Source organism: Enhydra lutris, unplaced genomic scaffold (assembly GCF_002288905.1).
Source record: "Enhydra lutris kenyoni isolate GAN:26980312 unplaced genomic scaffold, ASM228890v2 scaffoldscaffold9, whole genome shotgun sequence".
Taxonomy (NCBI): Eukaryota; Metazoa; Chordata; class Mammalia; order Carnivora; family Mustelidae; genus Enhydra; species Enhydra lutris.
Genome location: NW_019154093.1, coordinates 12,605,249 through 12,632,066, shown reverse-complemented (window position 1 = coordinate 12,632,066; position 26,818 = coordinate 12,605,249). Strand labels below are relative to the sequence as shown.

Below are 26,818 nucleotides of genomic sequence, written 5' to 3'. Positions count from 1 at the left end.
GTATGCCTTCAAAGATACCATTTTATGTATAGTGAAAGAACTTTATATATCTTAAATTTCTAATTCTTTTGACCCATCCTTTGTGCTGTTGTTGTCAGTTTTCCTTTATATGTTATAAACCACATAATTGATATATTTTCTTTAGACTATTATATTTTAAAAGCGTTATAAATAAAAAATACTTTTAAAATTTACCTTTTTTAAAAAAAAATATTTATTTATTTGACAGAGATCACAAGTAGGCAGAGAGGCAGGCAGAGAGGAAGGGAAGCAGGCTCTCTGCTGAGCAGAGAGCCTGATACAGGGCTTGATCCCAGGACCCTGGGATCATGACCTGAGCCAAAGGCAGAGGCTTTAACCCACGGAGCCACCCAGGCGCCCCAGAATTTACCTTCATTTTTATAATTTCTGGAACTCTATTTCTTTTTGTAGATCCAAGTTTCTGTTTGTTATACTTCTGCCTGAAGAACTTCCGTATAATATTAAGCCAACTGGCACTACAAGGAATAAATTCTTTTAGCCTTTGCTTTCCTGGAAGTCTTTATTTTGCCTTCATTTTTGAGAGATATTTTCACTGCATACAGAATACTTTTTTTTCTTTTAGTATTTTGGAGATGTCATTCTTTTTGTCTTCTAACTTGCAGTTTTTGAGATGTCTGCTATAATTTATATCTTTATTCCACTGTACATAACTTTTTTCCTCTTGCTACCTTCATGATATTCTCTTCATTTTGATTTTCACCATTTTGACCTATAGTGAATATAGTGTGTGAATTTTTAATTTCTTCTGTTATGTGTTCTCTGAAATTTTTGCATCTGTGATTTGATGCCTTGCATTATTTTCATAAGATTCTTTGCTGTTCCTTCTTCACATTTTTCTTCTCTATGCTTTTTCTCTTTTCCTTGTGGGACTCCCATTACATATATTGCTCCACGGTTCTTGAGTGATATTGTGTATGTGTGTATTTTTAAAGTATTTGTGCATGCATGTGTGTCAGTTTGGATAATTTCTGTTGATCTGTCCTCAGAATGTCTGAGGCTTTTCCTGGTTGTGTCCAGTCTACTGATGAACCCATTTAGGGAGTTCTTTATCTTTGATCATGTTTTTAAATTCTATCATTTACATTTGACTCTTACAGTTTTCACATTACTGTTGAAGTTCCCCATCTCTCTGTGCAAGTTTTCACTTTTTCTACTTGGTCCTTGAACATATTAGCCATAGTTAATTTAAAGTTCTGGTCTGATAGTTCTAACACCTTTCATTTGGGTATTGATAATTTTATCTCTTGACGGTGGATTTTTTTTGGGGGGGGCATTTCTAATATGTCTTGCAGTTTTTGTCTGAGTGTCATATATGTGTAGAAGAATGTTAGAGATTGTGATAAATGGTGTCAAGCTACTGAGTGTGGTTGGGGGTGGGGGCTGGGCAGGGGAGATAGAGGGAAAAGGGAGAAAGAGGATTTTAGGCAGGTTCCATGACCAGCATGGATCTCACAACACTGAGATTATGACGTGAAAGAGTCAATGCTTAACCAATTGAGCCAGCCAGGCACCCCAAGATAAATCATATTTAGACTTGTAGATGGATAAGCATCTTTTTTCCCCAGGCCATTTGTTTGCCAATTATTGACAATCAGTTTGTCAATAATTAAGTTGGATTTGGATTTTGTTGTTGGTATCTTTTCCTTCAGTATACCACAGAGTTTACATTCCTCCAGTCGTAGGCTCTTATTACCTGTTCTTGGAAATGAGGTGTTTGGGGACTGTAGAATTTTCTCAGATTTTTTTTTCTTCTTTAGATTATAGTTGTCTCTCCTTACCTTGCTACAGATGGGACTCTCTTCATGTTCCTGCCTTTCCTCTCTCAGTAGGCTGTTAATGCTTGTTACTCGCTGCTAGGCTGTGGGTTTTCTCTGTTTTCTTTCTTCCTTCATTTTATTTTTATTTTTAAGTAATATCTGTGGCGAACATGGGGCTTGAACTATACGACTCTTAAGATAAAGAGTCACAGGCTCTACCGACTGAGCCAGCCAGGTATCCCGCTGTTTTCCTGAGTGAGCCTCAGTCTTACTCAGGCCCTTATACTTAGGGTTGGGCTTTTTCACTGTTCTTTCCTTCAGCCATACTAAGCCTGTATCTGTAGTTGCTTTTGTTTACCACTATAGCTATCTATTATCTCCTTTCTGCTTATGCTACAAAGGAGACTCTCTTTGTTTTCCTTTCCCATCCCCATTCTTTTTTGTGAGTATATAGTAAAGGCTCATGGGGAAGAGCTTGAAGAGCGAGTGGGAACTAACTTCCTTATGTTTGGGGGCCTTGCTATTCTAAACTGACACACCAACCCATGCTTGACCTTAAAAATTTTAGCTAGTTTCTTGGATGCTTGGATGACGGCCACTTCTTTCTTCCATACTCTGCCAAAAAGGTGAGACAGTTTGTCTGCTTTGTCCTTGAATGGGCTTGTCATTCTTAGGAATTTAATTTGTTAGGCTGCCTTGCAGCTTCAGCTCTCTGATGTGGCTCAAAAATAGTTTTTTTGTTTTGTTTTGTTTTGGCTTACCCATTGTTTTCTCATTGTTTGGGAGGGATCATTAGTCTCTGTAGTTGTTTATATCCTAGGCAGAGGTAGAACTCCCATTCATAAGTTTATAATTGATATTTGGTAATAAGATAGGCTTGACTTTATATTCTGTTGTCATTTTTTATTTTATTTATTTATTTATTTACTTATTTTTAAAGATTTTATTTATTTATTTGACAGAGATCACAAGTAGGCAGAGAGGCAGGCAGAGAGAGAGAGGGAAGCAGGCTATCCGCCAAGCAGAGAGCCCGATGCGGGGCTCGATCCCAGGGCTCTGGGATCATGACCTGAGCCGAAGGCAGAGGCTTTAACCCACTGAGCCACCCAGGCGCCCCTGTTGTCATTTAAAAAAAAAAAAAAAGATTTTATTTACTTATTTGACAGAGAGATCACAAGTAGGCAGAGAGGCAGGCAGAGAGAGAAGGGGAAGCTGGCTCCCTAAGAAGTGGGGCTCAATCTCAGGTCTCTGGGATCATGACCTGAGCTGAAGGCAGAGGCTTAACCCACTGAGCCACCCAGGCGCCCTCTATGGTCATTTTTAAAAACTTTTGTAATCCCAGTATTCCTCTGTGAGAGGGAAGTTTTCATAGAGGCATTGTTGTTAGAGTTCTGAATTTTATGTTAAAAAATAAGATATGCCCAAAATGTTCTCCTAAAATTCTGAGTGGTGGCTAAATGCTGTTGGAGCCCTTTTCCACTGAATACCTGGCCATTTTGGCATAAAAATTATGGAATGGATTTTAGAGCATTTCATTAAAAAGAAAGGGCTTTTGGGTATTTTCTATAAAAAATTGTGGCACAGTCCTACTTACTCTTGAAAGGGTTTCCTGTTTCACAGATTCTTCTGGTTTCCAAGTACATTTCTCTTTTCTTTTTTTTTTCTTTTCTTTTCTTTGAAGATTTTGTTATTTGACAGAAGGAGACACAGCACGAGAGGGAACACAAGCAGGGGGAAGTGGGAGAGGGAGAAGCAGGCTTCCCGCTGAGCAGGGAGCCCAACATGGCTTCTATTCCAGGACTCTGGAATCATGACCTTAGCTGAAGGCAGACACTTAACGACTGAGCCACCCAGGTGTCCTTCCAAGTGCATTTTTCTTACAATTTAGGATGTTTTTTCTTTATTGCTGCATTGATAAACCTGGATATTCTTGCTAGTCCTCTGTAGCCAGTGTCTTTTCATGTGTTTTCTTACAGATTGAAGTAAGAACCTAATTGGCTTCTATGTATTCTTGTAATGGACAAGTGAAATTTTTTTGTTTAAACATTCTTTTATCTCATTAGAAAAAGATAATACATGTGCCTGGTAGATCATTTAAACATTGCAGGAAACAAAAGTTATCACCTATAATTCAGAAAAAGAACTGTTCGCATTTTGCATTCTGTCTTATTCTGGGAATGAATGAATGGGGGGCACCTGGTTGGCTCAGTTGGTAGAGCATGCAGCTCTTGATGTCGGGGTCATGGTTTAAGCCCTACCTTGGGCATAGAGCCTACTTTAATGAATTAATAAATTCATTTATTGATATAAATTCATTTAATGAATTAATTAAAAAGTACATACCACAATTAAAGTCGTAATGTGTATACAATTTTATATTTGGTATATATTTAAATATAGACATCTTCCCATGGTTCGATCTTCCTTAATCTTAATAAACATTTAAAATAGGATATATATTTCATTATTTGGAGTTTGTAAAGTCTACTAGAAGCTGTCTTTCCCAATAGCTTCTTTTCTTTGCAGTATTCATAATTTGAAAATCAGGTTTAAATTTGAAGTTCATTTAAAAAGCTTATTCCTTGGAATTGTATTCTAGCGCATAGACATATTTAGGCTTCTGATTCTGTTTTTATTTTTTATTTTTTTTTAAAGATTTTATTTATTTATTTGACAGAGATCATAAATAGGCAGAGAGACAGGCAGAGAGAGAGGAGGAAGCAGGCTCCCTGCCGAGCAGAGAGCCCAATGCGGGGCTTGATCCCAGGACCCTGGGATCATGACCTGAGCCGAAGGCAGAGGCTTTAACCCACTGAGCCACCCAGGTGCCCCCTGATTCTGTTTTTAAAGGTGAGTTTTGTTTTTTGGATTCCAATGACCTTGTGGCTCTTCTTCTTTAATTTCAGAATTCCATACGACATAATCTGTCACTGAACAAGTGTTTCCTTAAAGTGCCTCGATCAAAGGATGACCCTGGAAAGGTAGGATTCATTATCTTAAGCTAAAATAATTGGATTCTTCATTTTATCTGTTGTCATGTTTGTATCTGAGTAATTTCTGTTATATATAAAGAAAATTGGGATGAGAGCACTCAGAACTTGTCTAGTTCATTGTTCAGGAACCTTCCTGATCCTCCTTCACCTCACCCCCATTTATCCCCATTTTAGTTGGTAATCTTAAAGGACCAATCAGGCAGAGAGCTTTCTTTTTAAGCTTTGGGAAGTTAGCTAGTATAGAGCTTGTCCTTTGTAATAGTTTGCTGTTTTTAATCTAGTTTATATTCGGTTATTTTCTTAAGTACTGTGTATTAAGTTAAATTTGGTTTTTGAACTGCGTGTCAGGAACCACAATTTATTAATTATTGCATATAGGTAATTTGGTAGATCTTGACATAAGTGCAAGTAATTCTTCCCCTGAAATAAAATTCCCTTTTATTTCCCTATTTTCTTAGTTACTATGTTTTCTCTTTTCACCATTTATCTGCTGCCACCGTTACACTTTTAGTATTTTATCTACAGAGACTTCCCTTCTTTTTTGTTTTAATAGCCATATCAATTGTAGTGTGGCCTGCACTTGGTCCTAGTTACTTGGTTTCTAAAGCTCAGAGTAATTTTTTGGACCATAATTTGATTGTCATGATTAATTATTAGATTAGGACTTTGAGATAGTGTATCTGTTGGCAAATGTGTTGTTGTTTGGCTGGTTAGACTTTTAACCAGCCAGAAGAGTCCTTTTAAGCTCACCATCCCTGGAAGAATCGTTCTAAAAAGTAAACCTGGTTATGTCATTACCCTGCTTAAAAGTACTCCCCAGTGTCTTGGAAATGTTTCCATGTATTATCAAATACTCTTTTTTGCTTTTCCTCAATCTACCTTTCTAGCTGTGATTCACATTCAAGACCCACTGTGAGGATCTACTTGAAGTTTCCCAAGTATGCCTTTCATAAGATTTTCTCTTACTGCACAAACTCCCTTTCTCTACTTGTCTGGCCTACTCTTTGGGTCTTTTAAGGTTGAGCTACATTACTTCTCTGAAGCTTTTTTGTTTCCACATACTTTAGCTGAGTTTGTTGTTCCCTCTTTTGATTTCCTCTTACTTTGTCATCATTGCAGTGGCTCCTAACCAGTCTATCCTTGGGTTACTACCTCCAATTTCTAGTAACTTTCATGTAGTAGCCAGTGCTGTCTTTCAAAAATGTTAACCTAATTACACATTCTCCTTGTTTAAAATCTTTATTATCTACTGTCCTTAGGTTAAAGTCTAAACTTAAGAGGGTGGGATCATATATATATATTGTTCACTTTTTAGTTCTAGTTGCTTACACAGTGGCTGGTGTCACTGAGGAGACACTCTTGTTGCATGAATGAATGAATTGTATCCTCTGCTAGATGGATAGCTTCTTGAGGTTAGAGATGGAGAGTTACTCATTTCCATTGTAAAGAAGGCACTCTTAAATAATGGATATTTTATACCACCTTCTGTGATGTGCCCCATCAAGTTGGTCTCAGTAAGATTGAATAGATTATTATTATAGTCTTCTTATTTGACCCAGTTTGTCTGTGTTCATAATTCTCCAAGGTTGTATTTCTTTTCTTTAAAGCAGGCTTATTAAAAAAAAAGAAATAGAACTTTTTATATTTGCTTCACTACAATTTCTGATAGGCAGTGAGTATATATGAACTTCACTGAAAATGTTCGTCAATGGATTAAAAAAAAATTACTAGAGTTCTTTGAGAGCACTAATTGAATATATAAACAGTTGGTTTAATTTTTTTAACTTTTACATGAGTTTTAAATCATTAAAAAAATAAACCAACATACCTGAATGTTTTACTGTTATGTACTAAGTCTTAACCAGTTGGATATCTATTTTAAAAAACTTGTGCTGTCAGGTTTTCTTTAGTGCAGAACCCAAAACTTTTCTCCACCTTTAATTAAATAGTATCATGGGATAAGACATATGTGGAAAACATATGCTACTCTTTGCAGCTATCCTTTTTGAATCAGGATTGTCTTAACTAATGTGCAACCAAAACAAAATACAGAAGTAAATAGAATCCTGAGGTTAATAACAGATTTCAACTTTTACCATTTGTCTCCTGTTTTAAAATTTTGTTTTAATCAAAGCACATCATTGTTATCATTAATTTTGGTCATAATAGTAAATACATACGTTTAAAGTACATTATGCTAATAGAGACATTTTTATTTTCAGTCTCGGGGTTAGATTTAAGTATCCATTGTTCTTATGTATTTTGGTCAGAATTAAATGAAAATCGAATCTTAATGAAATACATTTATATGAATAAAGCCATTTTAATTTTTGATATCAAAATACAATTTTTATTTTAAAAACCCCATTGCCTAAAAAACACGTGGAAAAACCCTCAGATCCATTTGATAAAAAAGGAAACTAAAGCCAGTAAATGAGGAATGACTTGTCCAGGTTCAGTGTGGAATTAGAACCCAAGTGTATTGGCCAGACTTAGTTGTAGTCACAGAAACCCATTACAGACCAACTTAAGGGAGAAAATACCTATAGGAAAAACTGGAGCCTGATTCTTAAATTACGTGACCAGGAATGTCTCTCTTTAGTCTACTAAAGTCCCTTAGTTCTACTAGCTTCTCTGATGGCTTCTTTTTTCAGCCTACTTAATGGCAGAGATGACCATCATCAGCTTCTGGCTTAGGTTTTACTAGTTTACTAACCCTTAGCAGAAAGGGAGTTTTTGATGTACTCCGCTACCAAGTAACCTGGAATATAGCAAACATCTTAGAATGAATGCTGAACAAGCAGAATACACTTGATTTCTTGGTTCCTTGGTTTCTAGACTAATGCTTTTTCCACTATACCAATCTTCCTTGAGAGGGAGGCCAAAATGTTAGTTAAGTTTTGGTACTTATGAATTGTTTTTTCTTTTTGTATTACAGTGTTTCCTGGCATTTGAGGAGCTTTTCCAAAACCACCCTCACCACAGTGGGAGAAAACCATTGAGCCAAGGTGGGGTGGGAGTAGTTTTTGGTCTGGGGTATGGGGTGGACTTTTAACCCCTTAGGATTTTACTAGCTGCTGCTATGACTCACGTGGGTCCAGGAGATAGGGGTAGAAGTAGCACATCCAGTATTTTCTTCCTGTATTTTTGTTTGTATAGCTTCCTGTTGACTGTATCACCAGAGAGGTATGAAGGCCAGCCTAAACTTGGAAGAGTATTGTTGAATTACAGATGTATTTATATGACTATTTATTCCTGACTCAATCCTTAATTTTCTAGAAGTCTTTGTAAAATCCCTTAGTATTTTAATGTCTCCGATGTACATTAATGGGCTGAAATCAGTCTTCTTATGTTTCTGAAACTAATTTCAAATAGCCACGTTATTGCTTTCTTTAAAAAGAAACACAAAATGAAATTACATTTTGGATCCATAACTCTGCTTCCTGTTTTGGGGCAGATTTCTATTTTCTTTTCCTTGATTACAACTCTGTTTCTGCATCTTATAGTCTATCTCCATTTTTTTTTTATTACTGTCTTTTATCTTTTCTCTTATTAGCTTTATTTTCTGTATTTCTGTTTTGTGATCTAATTGTTGTTGTTAAAGTTTCTTATCCCACCTTTTTTTTTTTTTTTTTTTTTTTTTAAGATTTTATTTATTTGACAGAGAGAGATCACAAGTAGGCAGAGAGAGAGAGAGAGGGGAGGAAGCAGGCTCCCTGCGGAGCAGTGAGCCCGATGCGGGGCTCGATCCCAGGACCCTGGGATCATGACCTGAACCGAAGGCAGAGGCTTTAACCCACTGAGCCACCCAGGTGCCCCTCTTATCCCACCTTTTATTCACACATGCATCTTAGTTATCGTAAAGGACCGTATATTTTCATATTACGGAAAAACAAATCCTGTCAGCTAAATTCACTTTAAAAAAAGTAGAGTTCTCTTTCTTTACTTTCTTTTTTCATGTTTTCTCAACTCTTTTCCCTCTTCTTGAGCTTAGAAAAAGGAATCTTTGATTTTAAAGGAAAGAAAAGATTATAGGAAATTATTTCAACAGTTGTATAATTAGCAGCAGTGGGTTCTAATAGAACTGAGGTGGTAGCTAAGAAAACCCCACGAGAGCCACCTGCCTGTACTGGGAGAGATAACTTCAGTGAATTCATAGTAAGAAGAGCTTTTTGGGGCAGACGGTGAGGAATGCTTTTTCTTTCCTGGGGATGGGTAGGCGGTAAAGGCTTGGTGGCTGTGAAAATCAGAGTGGTTTGTAAGGAAACAAAAAATCCCACCCCTAGAGAATTAACTTTTGGAATATATGAGACTGTAATTTTTTTCTTTTCTTGTCCTCTGTCATAGTATGGGGACTGTAGCATAGTTGACTGATCTCTGTTTTTAGAGTTTTCTTTTTTGGCCATGTTAGTATTGTGTTATATTATTTATAAATTATTTTTTATTCATTGGTATCCTGTTTTGGTCACTTTATTTGTTAGAAGATGTAGAAAAGCTGGAGAGGTTTGAAAGTACATAAAATACAACATTAAGTGATTAACAGTGTTTCATGATCACAGTATGTACCCTGAAGAAGGAAGATAAGAGTGTAATTTTAATAGTAGTCTTAAAGTAGATGCACGATTTTTTTTTTTTTTTAAGATTTTATTTGTTTGACACAGAGAATGAGCACAGGTAGGGGGAGCAGTAGAGAGAGAGAGAAGCAGGCTCCCCTCTGAGCAGGGAGCCCGATGTGGGACCTGATCCCAGGATCCTGGGATCATGACCTGAGCCAAAGGCAGACGCCTAACGACTGAGCCACCCAGTTGCCCCTAGATGCATGATTCTTGTGAAGAATTTGACCTCTTTGTCTTTGTGTAAAACCAAATAGGAAATGAGATTTAAAGACAAGAGCAAGAGTTTGGTTAGGCAAAAATAAGGACATCTTATTTACTTGTTTGAAGAAACGCTGGTTGGGTTCCGAGGGATGTTTTAGAGTTTGCCACTTCTGAAGCACTCTAAGGATAGAGAAAATTAATAAGCTTTGTGGTATTAACTCATGGTAGGTAAGAGCCCCACTTGAAGGCTGAGAAGAGGACATGATCAAGTTGAGCTGGGGGACCAATGAGAACAAAATTGAGATAGAATCAGGAATTGCTTTGTGGGTTATGTTAAATATAGGTGAGCATTCTGCTCTCTTGGAAATCAGTCCTGATAAAGTAAAGCCTAATTTTTCTCAAACTTAAAAAAAAATAATTTCCAAAAGGACTAAGCTAAGGCACTGATGATTTAAAAACAAGATATGGCCAACTGTTAATCACTAAATAGAATGTACTGCTTTTAAGTATCCTTAATATTTAAGGACTTCTTTACTACAATCAATGTGCTAATTATGTATGACTTTTAATCCAGTGATTAAGAGTAGATTCCTTACCAGTCTTTCCTGAGTAACACTTAGCTTAATTTGATAATCAAAATGTTTAAATATAAGTAATGAAAGCTTGCATTTGTTCAAGAAGAATGTTCCAAGGACCTGAGTTGGCATTGGGATAGTTTTGTCCAGACATTTCATTGAGCCAGCTACCCAGCCAATCTGTCTGCCTTTGAGGGTATTTGACTGTTCCTGACTATTTTTATGGTCTGAGTAGAGTGACTATTTAACTTTCCTAATTATACTTAGGCAATAGGTATAAACTAAGAGTCAAATTGGGACATATGTTCACTCTATATAGTACATGCAAATGCTCTTATTATTGAGCTGTGGGCAGTTACCAGCATCCTAAGATGTTGGAAGGTTAAAAAAAAAAGAAAAGAAAAGAAAAACAAAACAGCCCTTTTAAATTGGATTCGCACATTTAAACTGGGAGAGAAATAAAACATTGAGACATGGTATGAAGCCAAAGAAGTCAGGGACAGAAGGGATTCAGTATTGTGTCTGAGGCTCCTGATGATGTGCACTGAGAGTTAAGGATGAGCAGGGAATAGTCTATGATGATTCATTTTACCAGTGAACGTGTGTAGTTGGCAATAGGGTTAGTTAAAACCAAAAACATAAAATTCACAGATTTAGCCATTTGGAATGGTTAGTAATTTATGATAGGGACTGCTTTACCCCGGAATGTGAAATAAATAGTAACTTCTTGGGTTTATATTTAGTCAGATAGTGGTTTTTTTTTTTTTAATTATTTATTCATTTGAGATAGAGAGCATGATTTGGGGGTAATGCAGAAGGAGAGGGAGAAGCAGGCTCCCAGCTGAGCAGGGAGCTCCATGTGGGGCTTGATACCAGGACCTCAGGATCATGACCAGAGCCGAAGGCAGACGATCAACCCACTGAGCCATTCGGGCATCCCAATGGCTTTTTTTTTTTTTTTTTTTTATTAATCTGTATATAGAGTCTGGGGCTCAAACTTACAACCTGAGATCAAAAATCTCTTGCTCCCCAACTGAGCCAGCAAGATGCCCCAGATCATGGCATTTATATTAGGCTGCTTTTAATTTGAAGGCTATTAAAGAAAACTCAAATTATTGTTTGATAGAGCAGGGTACTTCTTATTTGACATAAAATTTCATTCATAAATAAATAATTAGGATAATTGTACTTTAAGTGATAACTATTGTGTAATGAGGAAAGCAAAGGTTAAGTCTTTGGTGTATCTTTATTTTTGGTGTATCTTTATTTCTAATGTCACTCCTCCCCCCCCCCCCCCCTCGGTCGTTAATCTTTGTTTCAGGATGGATATATATACATTTTAAGTTTATTATTATTTTTTAGTAATCTCTACACCCAACATGGGGCTTAAACTCCCAGCACCAAGATCAAAAGAGTTGCACACTTTTCCAACAGAGCCAGCCAGGGACCCTATGTTTTAGGATATCTTGAAGTTGGCAGTTAATTCATTTTTGGAAGATGTGTTCAAAGCTTAAAATTCTAATTTGTGATCTTTGGGATTGTGCACTCTAGGACATTGCAGTCTTCTCCCCTGGGAGGACATTAACATGCTGTACCAGAATTGTTGATATGAATTAATAATGTCTACATTTGTATACTGCTTTACATATTAGGGAGTTATTTTACATGTATTATCTCAATCTTTACTACAAGCTCCAGTTTTAGATTGTGATCTTTAAGTGCGTAATAGAGTGTCCATAGTAGCTTAGTTTGCATAAAACTCACATAATGGAACTTCACATAAGTGGAATCATTAAGTATACAGTTGACCCTTAAAAATAAGGTTTCAGCTGCATAGATCTACTTATTTTTCCCTCTAGCTTAGTCTTTTGTAAGAATACAGTGTATATGCAATAGCCAAACTATGGAAAGAATCTAGATGTCCATCAGCAGATGAATGGATAAAGAAGATGTGTATATATACAGTGGACTACAATGCAGCCATCAAAAGAAATGAAATCTTGCCATTTGCAACAACATGGATGGAACTAGAGGGTATTATGCTGAATGAAATAAGTCAATCAGAGAAAGACAATTATTATATGATCTCTCTGATACGAAGAATTTGAGAGGCAGGGCAAGGGTTGTGGGGGGTAGGAAAGGAAAAAATGAAATAAGGTGGCATCAGGAGGGAGACAAACCACAAGGGACTCTTAATCTCATGAAACAAACTGAGGGTTGCTGGGTGGTGGGAGGGTAAGGATAGGGTGGCTGGGTGATGGACCTTGGGGAGGGTATGTGCTGTGGTGAGTGTGAGTGTTGTGAAATGTGTAAGCCTGATGATTCCCAGACCTGTACCCCTGGGGCTAATACATTATATGTTAATAATAATAAAGAATACAGTGTATAATACATATAACACAAAGTATGTATTAATTGGCTTTTTATGCTATCAGTAAGGCTTCTGGTCTATAGTAAGCTAGTAGTAATTAAGGTTTGGGGGAGTCAAAAGATTAAATGTAGATTTTTAACCAGGGGGAGGGGGTGTCACTGCCCCTAAGCATGTTCTTGGGTCAGCTGTACCCTCTGTTTATATCTGACTTTCAGCATGATATTTGTGATGCTTTGTATATGTCAGTGGTTTGTTTCTGTTAGGGTCCGTAATCAAAGGAGCAAGACTGATAAAAAGCGAAGGTCAAGCAAAGCTTTATTTCGCACCAAGCATCGAGAATCAAACCGACCGGTCAGGGCCGCCTCTTCCAAAGAGGCGACCCCTCCCAGACTCACAGACTAACTTTTATAGAGGTAGTTTAGCCGGGCTATACACAGGTGGCCAATGAGATTGCAATACACAGAGAACACTGCACAGTCATGTTAAGTCTGCCACACACAGAAAAAACTGCTAGGTAACACACGGGTGGCCAATTGAATTTCAGTTTACCCTAGTAGATATATGTGCGCCCAACTGATTGGATGTCTTCACCTGGCCTGACCCGTTCTTGTATCTAGGCTTTGCGAGTAAGTTCCTCTGGGAGGGCCAGGGTCAATCTAAGTTTGCTGCATAAACACAAAATGACTCCCTCTGGCCAACCAGGCCCTTACAGTTTCTTCTTACCTCTAAGTAGTATTCCATTTATTCATTGATCTGTTGATAGACATTTGGGTTGTTTTAATATGGGGACAATTAGAAACAAGCTACTACGGAATTCTCATACAAGTTTTCTATGGACATACGCCTTCATTTTTCTAGAATAACACAGCATTTGCACTGTCAAAGGGTAGGTGGAAGATTAACTTTATAAGAAACTGCCAAATCTTTTTCCAAAGTAGTTGTGTATTTTAAATTTCTGATAGCAGTGTATGAGAATTCTGGTAGCTCCACATCTTGGTCAACAGTTGATCTCTCCTATCTTTGATTAAGTCATTTTAGTGGCTATAGATTGGTATCGCATAACGTTTTTATCTAGAATTTTCCATGGTGAGCATCTTTGCATGTGTTTACTAGTCATTTGTATATACTCTCTTCTGGAGGTTCTTACAAAGTCTTTTGCCCCTTTTTTCTTTTTAAAAATTTGGTTGTCATTATTATTGAGTTGTAAGGTTTTTTTTTGTTTGTTTAATGAGCCCAACAGGCTTTTTTTTTTTTTTTCTCCTCTGAGAGAGAGAGCACGTCTGTGTGTGGTTGGGAGAGAGGGAGAGAATCTTTTTTTTAAAATTTTATTTATTTATTTGACAGAGAGAGAAATATCACAAGTAGGCAGTGGGTGGGGGGTGAAAGCAGGCTCTCTGCTGAGCAGAGAGCCCAATGTGGGGCTCGATCCCAGGACACCAAGATCATGACCTGAGCTGAAGGCAGAGGCTTAACCCACTGAGCCACCCAGGCACCCCAAGGGAGAGAATCTTAAGCAGGCTCCACACATAGGGCTCGATCTCAACGACCCTTATTACATCATGGCCTGAGCCATAATCACAAGTTGATTTGATTGACTTAATTGACTGAGCCACCCAGGCTCCCTGTAGGTTTCTGTTTTTATTTATATTATATAAGTATTTTTTCAGATTGAGGTTTGCCTTTTTAAAATGAGTGTCTTTTTTTCACATTTTTATATCTTTATTGCTGAATGTATTAATAGGTACTCATTTTTTTTTCAGACGTAGAGTTTCGTGATTCATCAGTTTCATATAACACCCAGTGTTCTTATATCATGTGCACTTCTTAATCCCCATCCCCCAGTTAGCCCTTTACCCCACCTACCTCCCTTCTAGCAACCCTCTGTTTTCTAGGTTTCAGTGTCTCTTATGGTTTGCCTCTCTGTTTTTAACTTACTTTTCCTTCCCTTCCCCTGTGTTCATCTGTTTTGTTTCTTAAATTCCTTATATGAGTGAAATCATATGGTATTTGTCTTTCTCTATTTCGCTTAGCATAATACCCTCTAGTTCCATCCACATTGTTGCAAATGGTGAGCTTTTATTCTTTTTGATGGCTGAGTAATATTCCACTGTGTGTGTGTGCGCGCGCACACCCCCACACCCCACTTTTCTTTATCCATTCATCTGTTGATGGACATCTGGGCTCTTAACCATATTTTGGCTCTTGTGGATATTGTTGCTTAAACATTGGGTTACACGTGCCCCTTCGAATCACTGTGTTTGTATCCTTTGAATAAATACCTAGTAGTGCAGTTGCCGAGTCATTGGGTAGTTCTGTTTTTACCTTTTTGAGGAACTTCCATTCTGTCTTCCAGAGTGGCTGTACCAGTTTGCATTCCCACCAACAGTGTAAGAGGGTTACCATTCCTCTGCATCCTTGCAGAGACATCTGTTTCCTGAATTGTTAATTTTAGCCATTCTTATGGTGTGAGGTGGTACATCATTGTAGTTTTGATATAATAGTGTCTTAAAATGAGTAGACATTTTGGATTTTGATGAAGTCTAATGATTAGGAACTTTTGTGTCCTGTCCAGGAAATCAGCCAAGGTCATAATGATTTTCTCCTCTGTTTTCTTCCGTAGATCTTAACGTTTTATTTATTAATTTTTTTAAGTAGTCTCTATGCCCATTGTGGGACTTGAACTAAGGACCCCCAAGATCAGGAGTTGCATAGTCTTCTGACTTTGCCAGCAAGGTGCAGCAGATTTTATAGTTTCGGATTTCAGAGAGGTCTGTGTGACCTAAATGTAAAATATAAAGTAATTTCAAATTAATATTTGTGCACACACAACCTTCCTATTGACTTGTTCTTTTATTCTTTTATCTTTATGAAATGTTCTTCTTAAAATATTCTTTGTTTTGAAGCTACTTTTTCTTCTAATGTAGCCACTACAGCTTTAAGTAGCTTCATAGTATATATCTTTTAATATTTTGATGTTAGTCTTATACATGCTTTTATATTTAAAGTATGTCTCTTATAAACAGCATAGAGCCAGTGGCTATATTTAAATTCACTCTAACAATCTGTGCCTTCTAATTGGGTTGCTTAGTCTATATTTATTATGATTATTCATATGGTTACAACTTTCTTCTTTTGTTCCTTTGTTGCTTCATTTCTGCAAACTTTGGGGTTAGTCAGATAGTTTAAAGTACTTTTATATCCTCTATTGACTTCTTAGCTGTGCCCCTTTTATTTTTTAGTTGTCAAGCTAGAGCTTAATATGTAATATTACCTTATCAAAGTTTATTTAGAGGTAATGTACCACCTTTCACTTGATATATCACACTTCCTACCACTTACTGTGTTTACGTTTTCCCACCCATTTCACGAATGTAATAATCTTAAAATAGTACAGTTCTGTTTACCTACCCATCCCTTTTTTGGTACTGTGGTCCTATCTTGTATATACTTCTATTTGTATCACAGATCTCACTTTAGGATTGGTTTCTTTGCTTTAGACAGTTGTGTTTTAAGGAAATTATGTTGAAGAAGATGTTTTCCCTAATGATTTACCTTTTCCAATGTTCTTTTCTTAGATTTAAGTTTCAAATTGATATCTTTCCCCTTTAGCTCCTAAAGAATGTTTGCTTTGGCATTTCTTATAGTGCAGGTCTGCAGAAAACATTTTGTTGGGGTCTTATTTACCTGAAAGTACTTTTTTTATTTCATCTTTGAAAACTTTTTCTGGATGTGGAATCTTGAGTTTGCATGGTTTTCCCCCACCTTTCAGAACTTCGAAGATGTTCTTTTGTCTTTGGCCTCCATTATTTCTGGTGAAAAGTCATCTGTTTCTTATTCCCTTATTCTTAGAGTTTATTCCCCTGTTCTTAGAATGGAACTGTCTTATCTATGAATTTGCTTTCAACAGTTTCAGTTACCTGTGGCTAGCTGTGATCCCAAAGCAGATGATCTTCCTTCTGACATACTGTCAGAAGGTCAGTAGTAACCTAATGCTGTTGTCATAATGCTTACATCATCCACCTCACTTCATTTCATCACATAGGCATTTTATGATCTCAGAAGCTTTTTATCATTTCACTCATCATAGGAAGAAGGGTGAGGTGAGTACAATAAGATATTTCGAGAGAGACCATGTTCACGTAACTTTGTAGTGTTATAATTGTTCTATTTTATTATGAGTTTGTTGTTAATCTCTTATTCCTAATTTTTAAATTAAGCTTTATCATAGGTATGTGTATATAGGAACAAACATACTGTGTATAGGGTTTGGTACTATCCACAGTTTCAGGGATCCACTGTGGGGTCTTAGAATGTATGTCATGTGGATAAGGAGGACTACTGTAATGTGCCCCCTTGCTCCCTCTCTCCCTCTTTTGTGGTTTCCAAGATTTTTCTCTTTATTTTTAAATTGAGAGAGTTTGTGCCTCAGTGTAGTTTTCTTTGTATTCATTCTCCTTGGGATTTGCTAATCATCTAGGATCTGTAGAGAGAGGTTTTCATTCATAATTTGGGATATTTTGGTCATTAGTTCTTTTAAAAAAATTAGGGTTAAATTTTCTCTCTTCTTAGCATCCCATTAAAGCATAGACTGACATTGTTCCACAGGTCATTGAGGCTTTAGTTTCACTTTTTTTTCCTTTTTATTCCTCATATTTGGTAATTTTTACTGATCTGTCTCCAAGATTCTCTTTCACTCTGTCCTCTCTGTTGTTAAGCATGTTTGGTGAACTTTTTATTTCAGTTATTGGATTTTTTTTATTTGTAGAATTTCCATTGGTCTTTTTTGTGTATATTAAGAGATAATTGGCGAAAGGAGTTCAACCAAGTGCTCTGATGCTGGAACATTAGAACATTTTTGTTGGTCTCAGCCAGTTCCTGGACATGAGATATGCCCAGGAGTCTCTGCTTCACTGTTTTTTGTTTGTTTGTTTGGTTTTTGTTTTGTGTTTTAAATAATAAGAAGGTACGTAGTACCATCCTGATCTGTGTAGGGTTTAGGAAACCCATGAACCTAATTTTTTTTTTTTTAGATTTTATTCATCTATTTATTTGAGAGAGTAAGAGAGCATGAATGGGGTCAGGGAGAGTGCGAGGGAGAAGCAGGCTCCCTACTGAGCAGGGACTGCCCCCTGCCCACGGGACTTGATCCCAGGACCCCAGGATCATAACATGAGCCGAAGGCAAATGCATAACTGACTGAGCCATCCAGGCATCCCAAGTTTAATTTATTCTTTCATCTGATTCCTTCTATCATCATTAATGTTCTGAGAACCTGGGTTTTTATATTTAAAACCGTTATTAGAAGAAATAGATTTTTTTTTAAGATTTTATTTATTTATTTGACAGACAGAGATCACAAGTTGGCAGAGAGGCAGGCAGAGAGGCAGAGGGGGAAGCAGGCTCCCTGCTAAGCAGAGAGCCCAATCCGGGGCTCAATCCCAGGACCCTGAGATCATGACCTGAGGCGAAGGCAGAGGCTTAACCCACTGAACCATCTAAGTGCCCCAAAGAGATAAAATGTTTAAGAAATAAATTTATTCTTCTTTATTTAGACTGCTTGGATTACTGTGTCATCTCTAACTGGTCTTCTTCCTCTGTGTTTCCCTTTGCTCTGTCTTCTACAGTGCTGCCTTTAGGTAGGATAAACAACCACAAACCTGTCTCTCTCGCCATATTTTCATTTCTAGCCCTTATCTTCAAGCCCTAAACTATTTATTCAAGCTGTACTGCATTATTTTTCTTGCATTTATGATGCAATTTTACATCTTCTTATTTTTGAAGATCTTCATTGTATTTAAAATAGTCTTATATCTTATTCATCCTTTGCTGGCCAGCCCAAATATCAGCATTACTCTGAAAGAAGGTATTGTCCTTTTTCTCCCTCCTTTACTTTTTCTTTTCTTTTCCCCTATTTTCATCTCTCTTTTTATTACCATAGTTCTTTGAGCATATCACTGTTACTGTTCTTGAATGATGTAGCCATCCATGTTATGATCTATTCTAAATCTCTTGTGAGTGTTTTTTGTCAAACAGGATTGGGTCTTTGAGGGCCACCTGATTGGCTCAGTTGGAGGAGCATGTGACTCTTGATTTCGGGGTCATGAGTTCGAGCTCCGCATTGGGTATGAAGATTGCTTAAATAAAACCTTTAAGAAGAAAAAAAGATTGGGTCTTTGATATCTTCATGCTTTCATAGCAGCTAGCATAGTAACTGTACATGGTAGATGCTTAAATGTTTATCACAAAAATATTTGTCTTTTCCTGGTTAAGAAGTAGCTGTTGTATTTTGTCTTTTTTTTTTTTTTTTTTTTTTTTTTTTTTTTTTAAGATTTACTTATTTTTAGAGAGAGAAAGAGATTGAGAGTGTATGCAAGCAGGAGTAGGGGCAGAGGCAAAGAATCTCAAGTAGGTTCCCTGCTGAGTGTGGAGCATGGAAAGAGGGCTCAGTCTCACCACACTGAAATTATGACCTGAGCCGAAATCAAGTTGGATGCTTAGTTGACTGAGCCACCCAGGTGCCCTGCTGTTGTGTTCTTCTTAAGGAAACTTTTCTAATTATACACTAATTCTTTTGCCATTTTCAATTAAGGCTGGGTTTTAGATGTTTAGGAATTGTCACTTTGGGATGCCTGGATGGCTCAGTCGCATAAGTGTCTGTCTTTGGCTCAGGTCATGATCCTGGGATTCTGAAATCGAGTTCTGCATGGGGCTTCTTGCTCCATGGGGAGCCTGTTTCTCCTTCTGCATGCTGCTCCCCCTGCTTGTGCGCACATGCGCTCTCTCTGACAAATAAGAAAATAAAATCTTAAAAAAAAATTGTCACTTTGCTTCTTTTTTACTCTTTTGATCAGTAAGGCAGGGTCAAGACAATTTATTTCACTTAACATTAATTCACTTATACTTGGAATTTGAGAGAACCTGGAGTTCTTATTCTTTAGGTGAACTTCTTGGCTTTCTGTGACATTAATGACTGTTTAGAACTTTTATCAAAGACTGACATGGTCCAAAGGAAAGCCACGTAAGAGCTACAAATCGAGATTTGAGTTCTTTCTGGGCAATACCCCTGACTTTGTTTCGTAAAGTGTCTTTTGGCTGTGCTGGGCATACTGTTGTATTAGATTAGAGCTCTTTGACTCCTGTTTTTTCTTAATTAAGAAAATATATTTTTTTAAATTCACATACCATAAAATTTACCCTTTAAACACATATGATTCAGTGGTTTTTAGTATATTTGCAGAGTTGTGGGACCATTACCACTATCTAATTCCAGGACATTTTTATTTTATCACCTCAGAAGAAACCTTGTCCTCATTAGTAGTCATTCCCCCTTCACTCTCCATTTCTATGGATTTGCCTGTTTTGGACATTTTATATAAATGGAGTCATATAATTTGTGGCCTTTTGTGTCTGACTTCTTTAATTTAACATAAGATTTTCTATGTTGTAGCATGTAGCAGTATTTCATCCTTTTTTTGTGACTGAATGATAACTCCATTTTTTGAAATTTTATATTTTTTATCTGTTTTTATCTGATCATCAGTTGATGGACGTTTGGGTTGTTTCCATTTTGGCTATTATGAAAATTCTGTTGTGATCATTTTTGCAAGCTTTTGTATGAACATAATGTTTTCATTTTTATAGGAGTGCAATTGCTGGGTCATATGTTTAATCTTTTGAGTAACTGCCATACTTTTCCATAGGAGCTACACTATTTTACATTCTTAAAATTCTAAGACTTCCATTTTTTTTTTTTTACACCCTTGCCAACCCTTTTTAATTTTTTTTTTATTATAACCATCCCAGTGGGTGTGAAGTGTGGTATCTCATTCTATTATGAGTTTGATTTGCATTGCTCTAATGGGAAATGATGATCATTTTTTCATGTGTGTATTGGCTGTTTATATATCTCTTTGGGAGAAATGTCTGTTCAGATTCTTTGGCCATTTTTTAATGAGGTTGTCTTTTTAATAGTGAGCTTTATATGTTCTTTATGTATTTTAGATACAAGTCCTGTATCTCATGTTTTGTGGATTTCCTTCCATTGTGCAGGCTGTGTTTTCACTTTCTTGAAAAGGTCTATTGATAAAATAGGTTTTAGATTTTGATAAATTTACCAATTTTTCTTTGGTTGCTTGTGCTTTTGGTGTCATATCTAAGAAGTCATTGACTAATCCGAGGTCATGAAGATTTACAGTTATTTTCTAAGAGTTTTATAGTTTTAGCCCTTATTTAGGTCTCTGGTCCACTTTGGATTTTTTTTTTTTTTTAAGATTTTATTCATTTATTTATCAGAGAGAAAGATCACAAGTAGGCAGAGATTCAGGAAGAGAGAGAGGGGGAAACAGGCTCCCTGCTGAGCAGAGAGGACCCAGGACCCTGAGATCATGACCTGAGCCGAAAGGCAGAGGCTTTAACCCACTGAGCCACCCAGGCGCACCTGGTTTTTTTTTTTTTTTTATGTATGTTGTGAAGAGGCCCAATTTCATACTTTTGCATGGGGATATCCAGTTTTGCCAGGACCATTTATTGGAAAGACTATTCTTTTCCCGTTGTTTTATCTCAGTCTGTGAAAAACCACTTGACCATAAAATATACTTAATTTATTTCTAGACTCTTGATTCAAATTACCATAATTTCATAGTAAGTTTTAAAATTAGGAGATGTGAATATTCCAACTTTGTTCTTCTTTTTCAAGATTATTTTGACTATGCTAGGTCAAATACGTATTTTTTTTAGGATCAGCTTGTCAGTTTCTACAAATAAACTAATTTTTTAAAAAGATTTTTATTTATTTATTTGGGAGAGGGAGAGAGAGAACACAGAGGGAGAGGTAGAAGAAGACTCCCCACTGAGCAGAGAGCCTGCTGTGTGGGTCTTGATCTCAGGACCCTGAGATGACCTGAGCTGAAGGCAGATGCTTAACTGACTGAGCCAACCAGGCACCCCTGACTGCAAGTTTAATAAATCTTCCAGTCCGTGAGCACAGGGTATCTTTACATCCTTTATTCCCTTTAACTTAAAGAGTAAAATGTTGGGTATGTATAAAAGCAAGTAGAGCTTCGGTATCTAAGTCCCACGTGGCTCTGGATGTTCTGAATATTTTCATTATTTTAATAATTTCAGTGTATCTTCAAATAAGACATTTATTGGAGTTAAGTATGGCAGTCATTTGTTTTATATATATGAAATATATATAATTATAACTTTATGCTATTAAGTTTGGCTTTAGAGATACAGGGATGAATAAGAGATCATTACCATTAAAACTTCTCATCTAGGGAAGAAATCACTTATAAACTGAGAATTTCATAGGTTCAGAGATAAAGATTTTTTTGAAAGTTTTTGGCCAGTTTTCATTGTGTAAAGATTTCACTACATAAAAAAGTGATTATAGGGGCTCCTGGGTGGCTCAGTGGATTAAGCCGCTGCCTTTGGCTCAGGTCATGATTTCAGGGTCCTGGGATCGATTCCAACTTCGGGCTTCACCTTCTTTCTCTGCCTGACTCTCTGCCTACTTGCGATCTCTCTCTCTGTCAAATAAATAAATAAATAAAATCTTTAAAAAAAAAAAAAGTGATTATAAATTGTATATTAGCACTTTTTTCAGTGTTGCCTACTTGTGATAGCTTATGGAAAAGTTAAAAAATAAGTACTTTAAAGGCTCTTAAGACTTTGAGTTTTGGATGAGTTAATACCAGTAATACATTTTTAATGAATTTTCAGCATTTATGAATTAATAATTACAAGAAAACTTAGAATCATCATGCCATATAAATACTGAAGGAAATAAATAGCATTCAAGTGAAGCAAAAGAAAAATTAAAAAAAAATTCTCTTCAGCTATCTGAACTCATCCTTTACCAAGGCTTTTTTTTTTTTTTTTTAAACCTAATCAAATGAACAGATTCTTCAGTTTCTTATTAACTCTTGCAGATCTGTGACTTTTGTACCAAAATTCTCTGCATGGTTTTATGCCATGGCTTCACTGGGGAGTTCTTTTGAAGCCTGGAAACTCACTTTCAGAATAGTTTTAAATGTTTAAGTTAGAATATAGAGGATTAAAAAGATATGCAGTTATATTAAAATAGTTACAAAAAAATATAACAAATTTATGATACAATAATCTACATGCTTCCTTAGTAACATTAAACAACAAAATTGAATGTGGTAGCATATTATTATTTTTGAATGTGGTAACATATTAAATAACAAAAGAAGAAACAAGTAATGACTAGTGATGACATTTTTAGACAAAAACTATTAATGTGACAGGAATCAAACTGATTTTAAGATATTCCTAATATTGTCATTTGTTCCTTACATCCATAGTAGAAGGAAATGCTGAATTTCAGCATTTTCACCTTACCTGATTTTGTAAAGTCCCTGAGTCCTGTGCATAGACCCTCTGGGAGTTCATGAATACCAGGTTAAAAATGCTAATTGAGGTATTTCCTCTGCGTAATTGTTTTTTGCCCCCCCTTCCTTCTACCACAGCTGAACTTGATTATTGAGTTTCAGCTTAGTTCTCTCACTTAGCACTTGCTAATTATTTACTTGCCTTCTATGTGCTAGTTATGATTCTAGGTATTTGGAATACATAAGGAAACAAAAGACAAAAATCCAATGCTCATAAGAAACTTACAGCCTTATGGGAGAATAACAAATAACAAATTATATAGAATTATATAGAATGTTAGATAATTAAAAATGTTGTAGAAAAATACAGACTAGGATAGAGTGGATTCGGTGTGGATTGCCATTTTGAAAAGAATAATAAGCAAGGTAAGTCCATTGGGAGAGTGACTTTTGAGCAAGGACATGAAAGTGGTGGGAGTTAATTATCCAGGTATCTTTTCTGTCCCCTTCACCACAGTTGAGGACTAAGACTTCCTTTTTATTTGTATTCCTGGTGTTAGCATTGTGACTAACATGATCAATCCTTCATGAACTGTCATTAAGAGAAAGGTGGTTTACCTTTCTGGTATCTGCACATAGTTTGAGAAGTTTAGCCAGTTTGGGTGATTCAACATGTGTTATTTTCCCAGTTAGATAAATATTGAGGTTATGTCCAGGTAAGCTTGTTCTTATATTTACTTTCTGATACTAAGCTTCATTAAATATATTTTGGCTGTTGTTATTAATCTTTTGTCTTTTGTGCAAAGCAGGAATAAAATAAATATTAAGTGAAACTTGGGTGGCTTAGTCCATTAAGTATCAACTCTTGATTTCAGCTCTGGTCCTGATCTCAGGTCCTGAGATTGAGCCTGGTGTCAGGGTCCACGCTCAGTGGGAGTCTGCTTTTCCCTTCCCTCCCCAGCTAAATAAAGTGGAAAATAATTTTTTTTTTTTTAGAATTTAACCTTTGTAGGCACAACTCTCTTTGGCAGTCAAATAAAAGTTGTAGTAGAAAAGCCCTTAAAATTTAAGATTTGACAAATATTTTTGTGCATCTCTCTTAAGTCAAAATTGTAGGAGATGAAGAGTATTAGAAAATTAATACGAAACAGTATGTGATCAAATGCTGGAGGAAGAAATACTTCATATGTATTTTATTTAATCCTTGATATATCCTCAGGTCCATTGGATCCAATTCAGTTTTCGAGTATCTATTTTGAGCATTGCTAATTTGTAAAGATGATTATTTATTTTTATTTTTATTATTTTTTATTTTTTTTAAAAGATTTTATTTATTTATTTGACAGAGATCACAAGTAGGCAGAGAGGCAGGCAGAGAGAGAGGAGGGAGCAGGCTCCCTGCCAAGCAGAGAGCCTGATGCGGGGCTCGATCCCAGGACCCTGGGATCATGACCTGAGCTGAAGGCAGAGGCTTAACCCACTGAGCCACCCAGGCGCCCAAAGATGATTATTTTATTACTTTTATTCTTTCTTAGAAATCTTCTAAAGAACAAATAGGAAATTTATGTATTTTATTTATTTTTTTCCCCCAAGATTGATTGATTGATTGATTGATTGATTGATTTGACAGACATCACAAGCAGACAGGCAGGCAGAGAGAGAGGAGGAAGCAGGCTCCCTGCTGAGCAAAGAGCCCCATGCGGGGCTCGATCCCAGGACCCTGGGATCATGACCTGAGCTGAAGGCAGAGGCTTTAACCCACTGAGCTACCCAGGTGCCCCGGGAATTTATGTATTTTTAAAAAAGAATAAAACTCACTCTATCTTGCAATTACTGTATGATTCTTTTATAAATCTAACATGCATTATGGGATTTTGTTAATCTTACTTTTCTTAAATCTTGACTTGATTATATCACCTTCTTTCATCATTGCCCATCAGTTTTTCTCCATGATGTACAAACATTAAGATCACAAGAATATGAAAGAATGATTGAATTACCTAGAAGGATGATATAGTAATGAAATCATCATGGTTATACTTCACTTTTCTTGCTGTGTTGCCCAAACACTTTCCAAGAATGTATAATAAAAGTCTGTAGAAGCCATTTTAAATCTTTTTTCTTTTTTTCTTTTAACTTTCATCGAATAAAGTTGAGAGTTTGGGGTTTTTTCCTATCCATAAGGACGAAGATGAAAATTGACAAAGGAAAATGGTTTACTTTTATCTGTAGAATCAGAAAATGAATACAAAGACAGCAACACTTTAGACTCTAATTGTCATGTTCATAATCATCATCTAATGATGATATCTTAGATTAATCTTGCCAAATCCAAGAAATACTGAGTTACTGATATATTTCTAAGAACAAAAAGATAATTCAATATTCTTATCCCTTTAGTCATTCAAGAAGAAAGTCTTCATCGTGTAGTGTTTTGTGACTAGAATCAAAAGTATCCTGTTTTTTATGGAAAATCTTATGACAGTATTTTTCATCTTTTATAATATTTCTGCACCAAAATTCACTTGATATCCTAAGAGGACAAATCCTGAATTCTTTTTTTTTTTTAAAGATTTTATTTAAAGATTAGAAAAATAATAATAAAGATTGACAGAGAGAGTAAGCGTGAGCCGGGGGAGAAGCAGAGGGAGAAGCGTACTCCCTGCTGAGCATGGAGCCGGACTCGGGGCCCTGTGATCATGACCTGAGCTGAAGGCAGACGTCCAATCTGCTGAGCCACCTCGGTGTCCCCAAATCCTGAATTCTGATATGTATACAAAAGTGCTTGCGAGGAAATAGATGATACAGAAATGAAAAAGCTAATCAGGGTCCTCATTTGGTTTGGTGCTTATAACAAATATGAGAATGTGTTTTACAGTTTTGGAGTAGAAATAGCCATCCTGTACCAAAATTCTGAGCCATCAAAAATTTCAAAAGTACTGGACTTTGAAAGTGTAAGTGCAAGAAGAACCAGAAGTAATAATATGCTAAGTCTATTAAATATGTATTTGAAATCTGAATTGTCTTCTGGTAGTAAAATATAAGTTAAAGAACCAGAAGTAATAAAAAGAACATTTTAGAGATTGGAAGATGTTTGTTTTAGTTCTGTGCATGACAGTTGATGAGCAATTAGTTGTATTCAGGAGATGTTGACCATTTTGGTGTATATATTTTCAAAACCAGGAAAACCTGAATATAATAACAGTATGTATTTTACATGTTTTAGAAAATCTGGGTTTACTAGCTTAAATTCCTACTAAAACAGCTCATAAATTTGTTTGCCACTGTTATTTTATTATTTATCCTATAAGTTATAACATCTCTGTCCCATGGACACTTCTTATTTATAGTTAAATAGTAGTAACTAGATTTCCTAGTATATATTTAGTGCTAATTGTCACGATAACTCTATGAAATAGATATGAGGAAAGTAGATCAAAGGTTTGGTAACTTGTTCAAGATTCTTGAACCAGATCTGGGGTTTGAATCCAGGTATGTGGGTTGATGTTCTCTTCAGGGTATCGGGTGATCTTCTAAATATTGTAGTACTTATGTTGGAATTCAGCTTCGTGCATTACTCAGGGAAAAATTCATGGAGAACTTGTCTAAAAGGGTAGGAAATAAGAGAGACTGGTGTCAGTATGTCAGAAAGAGTTGGAGTTATCTCAGCTCTTCAATCAGGGGAACAAGTGGCCCAGAGAGTGGATTTAGTAGACACAAATTTCAAAGCAGCTACTGTATGTTGAAAGAATCAAAATAATGTATATTCAAATAATGAATGAATGAACAGATTGGGAATTTCAGTACAGAGATGGAAACTATGAAAAGAACCAAATGAAAATGTATAGCTGAAAAGAACTATAACTAAACGGATAATTCACTGAGTAGCCTTAACAGCATATTATATA

At 36.2% G+C, this 26,818-nt stretch overlaps 1 protein-coding gene across 4 annotated transcripts in view; it reads left to right on the top strand.

Annotated features, from left to right (window-relative positions):
- LOC111142872 (forkhead box J3) overlaps positions 1 to 26,818 on the top strand; it is a 153,306-nt gene that overhangs the window by 58,962 nt on the left and 67,526 nt on the right. For all 4 annotated transcript variants that reach the window (XM_022496248.1, XM_022496246.1, XM_022496245.1 and 1 more), the window contains one exon: positions 4,706 to 4,780. In XM_022496248.1, the coding sequence (XP_022351956.1) occupies positions 4,706 to 4,780 (75 nt within the window). The remainder of the gene's footprint in view (positions 1 to 4,705; positions 4,781 to 26,818) is intronic.